Here is a 13,517-nt window from a genome sequence, read left to right as displayed (position 1 = left end):
TAAGTCTAGACCTAAGAAGTATCTGTAGTCGTCCAAATTTCAGGGGGTAACTTGTTCCAAATAAGTCAAATGAAATGATTACCTGCTCTCTCTCTTGGCTCCCACAGAACAGCACCAACTCTCCGGGGCCGACGAAGGGCCCCACCGTCGCAGCCAGGCTCAAACACCTTCAACAAGGCAGCCTAGAGAGGCCCAAAAGCCGCAAGCAGAAAGAGGATTTCCCCAAAGTCCAGGGCCAGCAGCAGGTATTCCACTTCTAAAACCTCCACCTGTGATGCTCCGTCTGCGGTCACTTCAGAGGAACTTGTGGCCCCGCCAGCAGACAATATGAGATTACACAAACACCAGAGGGGGAGCGCTCTGCAGAAACCTTGATTTTGACCAGTTCTTGATGTGCGTTTTTGACATTTGAGTTACTGGATCTAACCTAGCTTGCTTAGAGATCAAGTTTTTGTTGTACGAGTATGTCGATGTTTTGATTTCCTGAGGAAGGGGTTGGTGGTGCTTGTGACTGATTAAACTAGCTTTATTATAATAGTCAGATCTATTCATATACATCCTTTTCCTTCCATTGTGCGACATAATCTGCCACGGAATGATTTCATATCTCAAAGTGATGATATTTTGCCATAATCCATCCATGTAGTCTCTCATTGAATCCTCATCTCTCACTCTATTTATCCAGTGACAACCACACGCTGCTCTCTTTGTATCACCCATCCTCTATATCTCCAGGTTAGCGGCAGCGCTGCAGCATTTGCACAGTGTTTAAGTGCGTTGGTGTGGCTGACCAGTGTTGGAACAGCCAAGAGGCCAATCCATTAAGCTAGCTTACTCAGAATTGCCTTTTAAAAAACTTTAATGCTACGACTTATTATGCAAGATGACAAGGGTGAAGCACAAAGGTGCAATGTCACCTGAAAAGGTGTTTTTTGTGGAGGAGCTTTTCAGTCTAATAAACATATTTATAGAAAGTAAAAGAGAAGTCGAGATTTATAAATTATAAAGGAAGACTGAGGCAGCAGAGGAAACACTAAACGGAAGCATATAAGCAACTGTTGATATACCTAATTATGAAATGAATACCACTGAATTTATAACATTGAAATGTTTTATTTGGAAAATCATCAACATTTTTGTTTAAATATACCTCTTTGAAATTTCAAATATGTCATTTTATGCTGTATAATTGCAAAAAGACGATTTTATGTATTTAGGTATTTTAAGGTGTGTTCACACCAAATGTGAAGCAAATTTTTTCACATATATTACTTTGGCACATAGGATAAACGGTAAAGCCTGAGGTATTATTCTGTCAAGCATGCAACCCACAAAAGAAAAAGAACATCAGAAAGGTTTTTGAGATTGCTAAACTTGAAATTACCTTCTGTAATTAATCATTTCAGACAGAACGGCAAATATGAAGTCTTCAGTGGTGGTTCGATTTCACAGTTAGGCTTTTATTTTCTTATAAAAATGATTATGGCACTTCTATGCTTCCAACCCCTCGTCCACACATACAGACTCAAACACTGGAGGTGCAACAGGATGACATTCATTATGAATTGAATGCAAAGTCGCCCAGAAGCGACAGGAGGAAGTTGAGAAAGGTTCATCTTCCTGCAACTTTCCTCCTAGAGACAAGTACTTCACCGCAGCTTAGTAAAAGTAAAAACTGTCAACAGCTCTATCCTCCTTCTATAATATAAAGGTAACAAGCCACTGGGAAAGAACATAAGAAAATGTTGCATAAGAACACATCGCTCAGGAAAAGAAAAATGTGGACATAGTAGAAATAAACCCAATCAGAGCGGAGTATTGTATGTGCAATATAACCCACTCAATGCTCAACACGTCCACACCAGAGAGACAGGCTTTTTAGATGTGAAGCTCCACTCGTCTTATCTGCTCCTGCAGACGCTCCAAGCTGCCCCTGACCTGCTGAGTGGAGCGGCCCCGACCCATCCTCGGCCACGCTCCTCTTACACAAACCAGCTTTCACGAAATACTCGGAAATAGAAAAATGATAACAGCCAGTCGGTCTCACCCAGGGAGAGCCTTAACCGCTCACACCAATCCATATTTTCTCCCAGAACCATCTGCATTCGGGGCAGTTTCAGGAAATCCATTCTGATTAATTCATGATTTCACCACATTAAACATGCAGTACCTCGTTTTAGAAGTTTATTTAGAGTCTGTCCTTTATAAACACTCTGTGGAAGCAGCTCACCCGCAGGAGCCCAGACATTATTAGAGACTTTACCTTGCATGTATCAGGTTAAGAATTCCCAGAAAGGACGGTGTCTTTGACTTCTATTAGCTGTGACAGCAATTAGCACACGGCTAACACGGCTGACCTCCGCTTGACACGGCGATGCCATCTGGGCGAGCGTTTCCCTTCCCTCCACACACAGACCTCGAGGATTAGTATTCAGGGCCGCTTGTGTCTCGTGCTGGTCTGAATATCTAAATTTGTGTGCCTCATTGCCCTTATTGCTTTTTAAAAATGTATCACCCAAACAGCCTGAAAGCAAACGGTCAAATCATGTGGGGTTTTTATGTCCATATATTCATATTTACATAGTCAGGAGTGGGCTCATGGCTCGAGATAATGTCTTCAGACATTGTGTTAATATTGGACAGAAACATTCTCAACACAGTGCAAGATTCAAAATCCTAATTGTTACTGTAATTTACAGACAATGGGAGTGATGATTTGGTTCTTTATCGGTAGATTATAAATGCATCTGTCACTCTCAGCTGACAGTGTTGTGGTTTGTGGAACAAAATAGCCTCATGTATAATAGAAAAAGTAAAGAATCATGCTACTGTAAAACAGTCGTACACATGAGGGTAGGGAGGCACCGATCCATATATATATATATATATATATATATATATATATATATATATATTTTTCTAATAGCAAAATCTGGGCTTTGGTATTGGCCAATACCGAGTAGCGATCCGATCCCGCTGAATGCCTCACTGTGTGAAAGAAACCAGAAACTGGGATCATTCTTTTATGTACGAGGCAACATGAGGCTTGACATAAACATTGTAAAAAAAAATGAAACAAATAAATGCATAGATGTAAAATTACTGAATTGTTATTTATGAAAAATAATAAAGCATGCACCAGCAACCTGGTTAAAAAAAAGGAAATACAGAAGTGTAAACCTTTTAAAAAATGTATTGAGTATATTAACATAGAATTGTATTGAATAGATCGGCGCCATACTCGATCCAGCTATTTGAGTCGGTATTGGCCCGATATCAGTATCGTATCGGTGCTTCCCTACACACGGGGGACAACAAAGGTTTTTTTTTTATTAACAAGAATTTACTGTCTACTATTTTTTTATCTTTCTTCAGCCTTTTCTTTTTTTTTATGGATTTAGAATGCAGTAAACATCACAAGATGCCTGTTTGAAAATCAGCAGAAAGTGGTGCACTGTGTTCACTCGCCTCGGGCAAACGAATGCATTTAGATTATGAGATGTTTGTTGACCGGAGGCTGTTAGATTACAGCATGCACGAAGAGCTGCCGAAACAACCTGAGCAAAATACGCCATATTCTATCTTTTGCCGATCCGTGTGTGCATTTATTTTTTGGCACAGAGTTTGTTGGAAGAGTTGTGCTGCAGTAAAAAAAAAAAAGGCGGTGCACTTTATAATCCCCGTTGGAGTCTGGGTGGTGCACCTGTCGGCTCGTTCTTTTGTTCCTGAGAGCACTGAGAGAGTCACAGATGTACCCGTGTCCCCCCGAGGCGCCAAGCAGCACCTTGTCACCACGAAACGTTTTCTTTTATTGTTGAACTTTAAGCCGTTGTCAAGCTTGGATTCTTCCTCTCTTGTACACGCTGTTCTAACACAGTTAGACAATATGAGCTTTCAGAGGACGTGGAGTGTTTTTTTAGCGTGTTTTTATTCAGCCAGCCTTTTCTCCAAGCATTACGATCGGGTGTTTATCCTTCTCCCCAGTCTGCACAGAATCCATCTTCATCGGTTAGCCAAAAACTGGGACGACTCTTTGATCTCGTCCCTTTCACAGAGGCATTACTGCCCTTTGGATTTTATACGTTGAAGCGTAATCCTCTTTAACTCGGGTCTTATGTTTGTAGTTTTGGCAATCACTTCCATCAGTAATGATATTATTGCATCAACCAAATGTGTTATTGAGAAGCCGGACGGCTCAAGAAACGAGCAGGAAAACGATCAGACAGGTTGCTAAAGTGCTCATATTATGCTCATTTTCACGTTAATAATTGTATTTAGAGGTTGTACCAGTATAGGTTTACATGGATAATTTTTTTAAAAACACCATATTTTTTACGTTGTACTGCACATTGCTGCAGCTCCTCTTTTCACCCTGTGTGTTGAGCTCTCTGTTTTAGCTACAGAGTGAGACATCTCACTTCTGTTCTTTCTTTGTTGGGAGTCGCACATGCTCAGTAGCTAGGTAAGGACTACTAGCCAGTCAGAAGCAGAGTATGAGGGAGTGCCCTGACAGTACCTAGGTAAGGACTACTAGCCAGTCAGAAGCAGAGTATGAGGGAGTGCCCTGACAGTACCTAGGTAAGGACTACTAGCCAGTCAGAAGCAGAGTATGAGGGAGTGCCCTGACAGTACCTAGGTAAGGACTACTAGCCAGTCAGAAGCAGAGTATGAGGGCGTGCCCTGACAGTACCTAGGTAAGGACTACTAGCCAGTCAGAAGCAGAGTATGAGGGAGTGCCCTGACAGTACCTAGGTAAAGACTACTAGCCAGTCAGAAGCAGAGTATGAGGGAGTGCCCTGACAGTACCTAGGGAAGGACTACTAGCCAGTCAGAAGCAGAGTATGAGGGCGTGCCCTGACAGTACCTAGGTAAGGACTACTAGCCAGTCAGAAGCAGAGTATGAGGGTGTGTCCTGACAGTACCTAGGTAAGGACTACTAGCCAGTCAGAAGCAGAGTATGAGGGCGTGCCCTGACAGTACCTAGGTAAGGACTACTAGCCAGTCAGAAGCAGAGTATGAGGGAGTGCCCTGACAGTACCTAGGTAAGGACTACTAGCCAGTCAGAAGCAGAGTATGAGGGAGTGCCCTGACAGTACCTAGGTAAGGACTACTAGCCAGTCAGAAGCAGAGTATGAGGGAGTGCCCTGACAGTACCTAGGTAAAGACTACTAGCCAGTCAGAAGCAGAGTATGAGGGAGTGCCCTGACAGTACCTAGGGAAGGACTACTAGCCAGTCAGAAGCAGAGTATGAGGGCGTGCCCTGACAGTACCTAGGTAAGGACTACTAACCAATCAGAAGCAGAGTATGAGGGAGTGCCCTGACAGTAGCTAGGTGAGGACTACTAGCCAGTCAGAAGCAGAGTATGAGGACGTGCCCTGACAGTACCTAGGTAAGGACTACTAGCCAGTCAGAAGCAGAGTATGAGGGTGTGCCCTGACAGTACCTAGGTAAGGACTACTAGCCAGTCAGAAGCAGAGTATGAGGGTGTGCCCTGACAGTACCTAGGTAAGGACTACTAGCCAGTCAGAAGCAGAGTATGAGGGTGTGCCATGCTAGCAGCTATGCGAGCATTATAACGTGTGTTACAAAGTGACCACGTTTGTCTCTGAAGTAAAGGCTGGACTACAATAGAGCTGTTTGGAGCAGTTTGTGAACAGTGGGGGGGGGACTTTGGGCTTTTTCAATTATTACATGCACAAAAAGATATATAACCCAATAAGGGAAAGGGAAAAAGCCAAAAAGCATAATATGAGCACTTTAACATATTTTTTAAATATTTTTTTTAACCAAAATTTTCTTGAGGGGAGGACCTGTAAACAAATACATGCACCTAAGTCTTCCACAAACCTCGGGAAAATGGCGTTGTACAGTAAGTGACCACAGCGTCATCACAACTGATAGAAATGATGATCAAAGCCACAAAAACAAGTTGCATCCTCCATCCTGAAGGGTTCTCGAGGGTTTTTTCTCTCGTTTCTACCCTTTCGAGGACACACTAGATCCGATCCATTGTGTGCAGCATCCTGACGTACCTGGCACTCTTCAGACGTACTGTACATCCCCACTGGGGCGTACCTCATCTCGTCGTTAATCGTCCTGAACGTACCTCGTTTGCCTCGCTGAACATTTAGACGGACAAACCTTCGGCCGCCAAGTGTGGCCCACAGACGTGTAATTGGAGGGGAACTCGCTAATGTGCTGATGTGTTCATTAGCTCTGGCACCAGAGGAGGACCAGGGGACGGACGGACACTGCTTGTTTTTGGAGTCGGTTTATTTATCCGGCACGTATCGGAGCCTCGGAGACTCGTGCTGCTGCTGCCGAGATGTTTAAAGAAAGATCGGGTCAGATGGAAGGAAATTTTTTCTCATCCACACCCAGGAGGCTTGGCTAATAAAGAGCGGCTGTCAGAGAAACTCACTCCCCTCCTTCTCGCTTCCTCTTCCTCTCTAACTCCTCTCCTCTCACCTCTGCTTATCTCTTCATTTTCTCTCCTTGTTTCCTATCTTTGTTTCCTCTCTTCTCTTCTTTCTTTTATCTCCTTGTCTCCTTTTTGTTTCCTTATCTCTCTTCTCCTCTTTGTTTTCTCTCTTTGCCTCCTTTTTTTTGTTTCCTTTCCTCTCCTCTGCACTACCTGCTTCCTTGTTTTATTCACGTCTTTTTTTTCCACCCCTCTTCTGCCCTTCTCTCCTCGTCTCTTTTCATCATCTTTGCTTTTTTTATCCTTTCCTAGTGTTTTATTCTCATTTTTCCTTTCCTTCACTTGTTTCCCTTTCTCGCTACCACATCTCTTCTTGTTCTTCCTTTTGCTTCTCTCCTTGCTTCTTCTCCTTGTTGCCCCTTGTGTCCTGTCTTTGTTTTCTCTCCTTTCCTTGTTTCCTCCCTTGCCTTGTTCTTTCCTTATCGGTCCTTTCCTTGTTCCTTGTCCTTCTTTGTAACCTCTCCTCTGCTCCTCCTTTTACACTCCCTCTTCTCGTTTCCAGTCTTTCCTTATTTCCTCAGACTCATCAGACTCTTCCTCTCTCTGCTGTCTCCTCCTGTACATTAACATTATCCGTCCTCTTCTGCCATAATATATGTCACCCCTCCTTTACCTCTCTCCATCCGACCATCGGTCCTTTACTCTCCAAACTTGTCCCCTATCCTTGTTTCCTCTCCTCTCTGCATCTCAATTTTTTTCCCATCCTAATTTCTCCCTCCATTATCTCTCCTTTTGTCCCTTTGTTGATATCCATCCTCTCTTCTTATTTCTTCCTCTCCTCCTTTTTTTTCTCCTTATCCTCTCACCTACTTGTTTCCTATTCTCCTCTCCCCCCTTCCTTATCTCCCTTTTCTTATTTCCTCACCTTGTAACCTCTCCTCTCCATTTCTCCTTGTTTTCTCTCCCAACCTCTCACCCATATGTTTCATATTCTTATCTTCCCTTTCCTTGTCTCCTCTTCTTGTTTAATCTCCCGCTTTGCTTCTCATTTCCTGTCTTTCCTTGTTGCCTTTCCTCTCCTCCTATCAGACTCGTCCTCTCTCCGCGGTTTCCTCTCTTTCCTTTTTTGCAATAATATATGTCACCTCTCCGTCCCCTCCCTCCTCGCTGCGTCACACACAGAGGACAAGAACGAGGACACACTTTCAGTCCCAGAGCTGTGACAGCCGACTGTGATCACAGCATCGTTTCAGCGACAGCCACACGCTCTCCTCCCGTCTCTCATCCGCCCACAGGCACGAGGACTGTCACTCCGATGCACCAAAACCCCACATCCCCGCTGGCCAATCAGGAGATGGAAGAGTAGAGTAGTGGTAGTGCAGGGGGGGCTTAGCATCACACAGCAAGCCTCACCAGACACAGACACACATGTAAGATTTAACAAAAACTTGAAATAAATTTGTCTGTATGTAAATTTAGATTTTTTTTTTTTCCCTTTTTTTCTTTCCCCCTCCCTTTCACGGCTTCTTGTTTCCATTCAAAAATGTTCTTGTATTGTTTTTTTGCTCTTCCCTCTCCTCTTGCTTTTTTTTGGGGCAGTGCTGAGATTTTCTCCTCTTCTTCTCTTGCTTCAGCAGAAACGCTGCTCATGCTTCTGGCCAATCACAATCAGTTTCGCTGATCCTTTCCCTCCGCTGCTTTTTCTCGCATCATTTGGGTCTCTGAGCCAGTCTCTCTTTCTTTCCGTTCTCTCTGTTGCTTTGCTTTCTTCATTCTCTGTCTGCTTCTCAGGTCCCAGCCGGACTAATAACGTGAGGAGCGAGTACTCGGAGCATTCTGGTTCAGACCTCGAAGGCGTGAGAGTTTGTCATTTGAACTATTTGTTCAGACAGGTTGATAACACTCCAGTAATCACTTCTTCTGATCCCATTTCTCCCCCATCATGCTGTTCTGCTTCCCGTTAGACAAAGAGTTAAACATTTGGAGGTGATTGCGTCGGCTCTGGACCTGCAGGATGAAGCAGTTTGGGGATTTCTCTTCTAACGTCCGCCATATCTAACAACCAACTCAATATCTGTGTCCCACTTCCATATTACACACTAATTCTTTTAAGTCTGTTGTGTGTTCACTCTTTAAAAGTGACAAAACATTTTTTTACTTTAGTATTGGAGCAGCAGATGCCTTCAGACCTTTGGTAACTACTGTGGGTCAAGCTCCAAACACGCCTGAGCCTACATTTCCCATAATGCAACTTGCACTGACGATAGCATGCTTTGTCGGTTAGTCAAATAGCTTCAGAAACCTCCTCGCACCTTTCTGAAGTCAAATCGGGGCGGATCTGCTTTCGAAAATGTCTGTAACTTCCCAAAACTGACAATTCGACGTTCATCCGACTGTGCGCTGTGATTGGCTAGCTGTGAGGAGGAGAGAAAGAACTTCTCTATCTAGCTCTGTTTTCATTAATTACACAACAATTTCTGTCCCTTTTTATGAAAACAACGTGAACAACCTCGTGATGCACATTACGTCCTCATTTTACGGGACTCTTTTCATGCCGATCCCTGACGTTTTACTAACCCTAACAAAGTACTTTTGATGCCTAAACTTAACTAGTTTGGTTTCAAAATGTTTGCTTCTTTTATTTAAAACTCTACCCGTTACGTTAAATGCACCGGTCACATGATTAAACCGTCGCCGTGTGGCAGTAAATACAACGGTCGAGGCTGTGTTGTGATCTTCGTGTGTGAATTAGTTGGTTTCCAGATGGTGGTAAGACGGCTCGGTAAGATCTTTAAAAACAGAAAGTCTAACTCAAATAATATTCTGTTCAAAATAGGAAAGTACATTTATTTTTGCTTAATAAGAGCAAATACCACTTAGTAATAGTAATAACATGTATACAATTAGTATGAAGCATGAAATTGGGACACAGACAATATTTTTCATTGTCTAAGATTATTTTCTTATAAACATTAAATCCAACCCTGGATGTAAAGCGTTGAGCGTTGAGCTGAAAGGTTTTTGTGGTGAAATATTTGAACTGTCTAAAATGACGAGATAAATAATCCTGCTCTCAGTCTCTGTGCTGTTTGACATTTTGCTGGATGGAAATATTAATAAATTACAAGTGGATGTTTCTCCATATAGTCATAATACATTTAATGGAATGTATTAGTAGTCTCACAAATACCATTAAAAGTTAGCCTGAAAATAGAAAACAAAAAGCGCAGTTAAAGTATGACCTGAACCACTTCACAGATATATTGTATGTATATTATGAGACCATTCAGTTTTTTTTGTTGAAGAAATTTCTTTATTAACATGTAAAAAAGAAAAGTGTCATCTATGTTTTATATAATCAAGCTTTTTTTGTATTTTTATACTCGAAAGAAAAAAGATTCATAAGCATGTAACACATTTATTCTGTAAATTATTATTTTTCTGTGTTAAAGATGTTTTATTTTTTTTTCCTGCTAACCCTTAGAAACAAACCATGATCACACGTTGTTGTAGAAGACCAGTACAGCAGTGGGAGGGAACAGTATTATAATAGCACCACCACATTTATAAAAAGCACATATCCTCCTTCCTCTAAAGCGATCACCTCACTCTGTACGTCTACATGCACACCAATATTCCACTATTATTCCGAATATGACAATATTCTGAATTTGATACAGGTCATGTAAACAGCATATTCCGGTTGGATATTTTCCGAATAAGGCTTTTTTCCGGATATAGCATTTTCCGGTTAAGATGTGGGATATTCCGGTATCATTTGGGTTTTAGAAGCATTCTTTGGACATGTATACAGCGCATTCGGAATATGCATGGGTGTATTAAGAGAACTGGATTAGAGCTGTAATTGGGCATTAAAAGTTAGGCCCAACAGAATTTGGCCCAAGCCCGACAAGTGATTGACAGCTTTCTAAAAGCCTGAACCCGTTTACAGCCCGGGATTATTCAAAGCTCTTTTGCCTTTTGTCAAGAATATATACATTTGTTAACTTTATTTATATAATGACTAACGTAGGCTATAGGCCACCTAGAAGTAGGAACAAAGAAATAAAATAAGTCCTCCAGAGGCCAGCCTCCGTTTCACCTCGATGAATGTACCAAGAACCAAGGAGATGTAATCATTATGTCGTGCTAATAGCTAGCGCTAGCTACTATTAGCCTGCAGTTTTGTGAACAGAACTTTCTCTTGGCTTCATCCCTCATCCAGGCGAGTGATAGTGACACTGTATTAAAGTTCCAAAAAACATTTTCCTTAATTAAGATAATTAATTTTAAAATAAGAAAATAAAATGTTTGTAACTTTAAAACAGTGTCACTATCACTCAACAACCTGGTTTAGTGGTTAACTGCAAAAGCTAAAAAAGCAGAATGCAGGCCAAGCTAAATAATGGAGCTAGTTTGGTAGCTAACGTTAACGTAATATCTTATATGTCCCTAAGAACCGATGTAGGTTTAGGTTTAGGGTTTAAAACTTATCTCATGATACATCCGAGGGCTGTATGCTGTAAAGCCTGTAACGTGGATGAGAGATGAAGCTCTGTTCACGAAAATACAGGCTAACCTTAGTAGCTAGCGCTAGCTAGTATCTAGCTATGTCTGTAGTAACGTTATGTAGCCATATATCTACAGTGTTACCGTTCTCTTAATACATCCACGATGTTAGCTACCGCTGATGTTAGCTTCTAGCCGATAGCCCCGGCAGTTTGGGAAACGCTAATGACGTTACATCCACGTAACAGGCATATTGACGTTTTAAAGACAGTGTTCGCGCTGGTAAGTTGATGTACCCAAAATATAAAACATCCGCTGAAATATAGAAGTTTCTTTCTAAGTCTATGTGAAATGTCTTTCTGGGCCAGATGGGTGCAGTTCCACCGTTGAACAAGTCCACTACCGCTCGTAAACTTTAAAAAAAAATCGTATTTTGCACTGCTACATGTGAACGGGAATATTAGTTGAATAATCGCTTTCATTAGCCACGTTCACAGCTTAGTCAGAATATCGTCTTTTTCGGAATAGGAGCAAAAAATGGAATATTATGTGCGTGTAAACGTAGTCAGTGATGGGACGCCCCATTTTGTAGCTGTTTTCCTCTATTATAACCAATGGTGTCCGTACACTGCACAGATTAAACTCTATTGATGGTTTCTTGATGAATGTGTGATTGTTCAAACCATTTGTGGGTGTTCAAAAGTGTATATAAACCCAAAATGATATATTACAAAATTGATTTTTTGTGGAGATTTTTTTTTTTTAGACGGGAAGAATTAAAAAAAATCCCAAATGGCATGCATACTGTATACATTCCTGGAAATCTGCACGCTGGGTCAACAGAGGTAAACTTTTCTTGTCGATAATTCTGTGTATACTTGTGAGTGTATGATAGAGTTAAACAAAAATTGTACAGTAAGATAGATTTTTGTAATATGTTAAATGGCTCAGTAAAGCCCCTTTTACTGTCAGAATAAAGAAAAAAAGATTATTATAAGTATTGAGAAAGATGTAAGGATGATATTGTATATCAACTGCATACTGTTCCTCCAGTCTGAGAGTGATGCTTGCTGTGTGGGGTAAGTGTTGTTTGTGAATCGTGAAGAAGAATGATAATCTACTACAAAGTCAGTATAACTACTAAAGACCAACTAAACCGTGCAAAACACAGCGCAACTTTGTGTATGGAAAGTAAAAGTTGCTGCTTCGTGTGAGAAAAATCAACCAAAAAAACAAAACAAAAAAGGTTGCTGCTTTTGTACGTTCCTGTTGTGTTTTTGTGACAATAAAGGTGACCCTCTTATACATGATGGTTGTGACTGTCTCATCTGTGAATGGCCTCAAATGATTCCTCAATTTATCCATTTATTGATTAGTTGTTTGGTCTATAAAATATTACAAATCTGTGGAAAATGACCATTACAATGAGCACAAGGCGACGCCATCAAATGTCTTATTTTTGTCTGACTTATCAGTCCAAACCCTGAAAATATTCCATTTTCTATAATTCAAGACCAAGACAAGTAGTGAATTCTCATATTTGAGAACCTGCAATGATTATTTGATTGTCAAAATAGTTGCGGTTTAATTTTCTTAGAGTCAACCAGTTGTTGCAGCTCTAATTAATTTCTCCCCTGAAGAACAACGCCGGACTTTGTGCACAACATTTTTTGTATTCTGATCCTATATCTCTATCAATATAATGATATGTATACTGTATGTACATGCATGTGTTTTTAATTTTTTTAGAGAGAATTTCCTCTGATCTTCATTCAGGATGCACAGACTAAATTTCAGTAAAAACTCAGTAAAATAAGATAGAACTTTATTTATCCAGAGGGAAATATCAGTAAAGAGCAGTGTTGTGTAGTAACGTAACCATTTTCTTTGGGTAAAAAGTAGTAGTAGTATCGCTAGCCTGGCTCCCGCTCAATTTTCTTTTCCCTTCAGTACTACGTCTGGGTTCGCTATATAGTCGCCCTTTTGTTGCACATGTGCATGACATATGTCACGACCAAACATTAACGATTGGTTACGGCAGATCCAGAGTGGCTCTGGGCAGATCCAATAGTTTTAAACTTCAACAAAGTACCCGCCTTCAAGGAAGTTAACACTTGTCAATGGAGAGAGGCCAGACTCTCTGTACTAATGAAATGGACCAGAGTCTGTTGGACCAGAGTCTGGTAGGACCAGGCTAGTGTACCAGAGTCTGGTAGGACCAGGCTAGTGTAACGCGCTACTACTGACAATTTGGTAACGAAGAGTAGTTCCTTTTTAATTTCGGCGCAGCGTTACTTTCCCCAGGGACAGATTTGACAGCGACACTGCCTTCTCAGCTGCGCGCTTGCGCAATAGTCTCAAGCTCCAGACGGTACGTGACAGAGGCTGGTAGCAGAACAATCATGGCAAGCGAGAAGCAGCCAACGCTGACTTTTGAGGGATGGAGGTATTCCCACTACTTCAAACTCGTTGAAACTAAGAGGAGGAATGTGAGTGTAAGGTGTACACTGTGTCCTAGCGAAAAAACTTTTGTCCACTGCCGTTAACTCAACTGCTATTTTTAAGTTATTCTTTTTTCTGTTAGAT

The 13,517-nt window shown here is 41.4% G+C and overlaps 1 protein-coding gene across 7 annotated transcripts in view; it reads left to right on the top strand.

Annotated features, from left to right (window-relative positions):
* Nucleotides 1-12,241, top strand: part of srcin1b (SRC kinase signaling inhibitor 1b) — a 128,194-nt gene extending 115,953 nt beyond the window's left edge. For 6 of the 7 annotated variants that reach the window (XM_028567288.1, XM_028567290.1, XM_028567287.1 and 3 more), the window contains one exon: nucleotides 108-944. In XM_028567288.1, the coding sequence (XP_028423089.1) occupies nucleotides 108-260 (153 nt within the window). In that variant the 3' untranslated portion in view covers nucleotides 261-944. Of the gene's footprint in view, nucleotides 1-107; nucleotides 945-8,021 lie in introns of those variants that run through there. The other variant, XM_028567286.1, reaches the window with a different exon arrangement.
* The last annotated feature ends 1,276 nt before the right edge of the window (nucleotides 12,242-13,517 follow it).

The sequence above is a fragment of the Perca flavescens genome, chromosome 21 (genome assembly GCF_004354835.1).
Source record: "Perca flavescens isolate YP-PL-M2 chromosome 21, PFLA_1.0, whole genome shotgun sequence".
In the NCBI taxonomy this organism is placed as follows: domain Eukaryota; kingdom Metazoa; phylum Chordata; class Actinopteri; order Perciformes; family Percidae; genus Perca; species Perca flavescens.
This window is presented reverse-complemented; position numbering and strand designations above follow the sequence as displayed.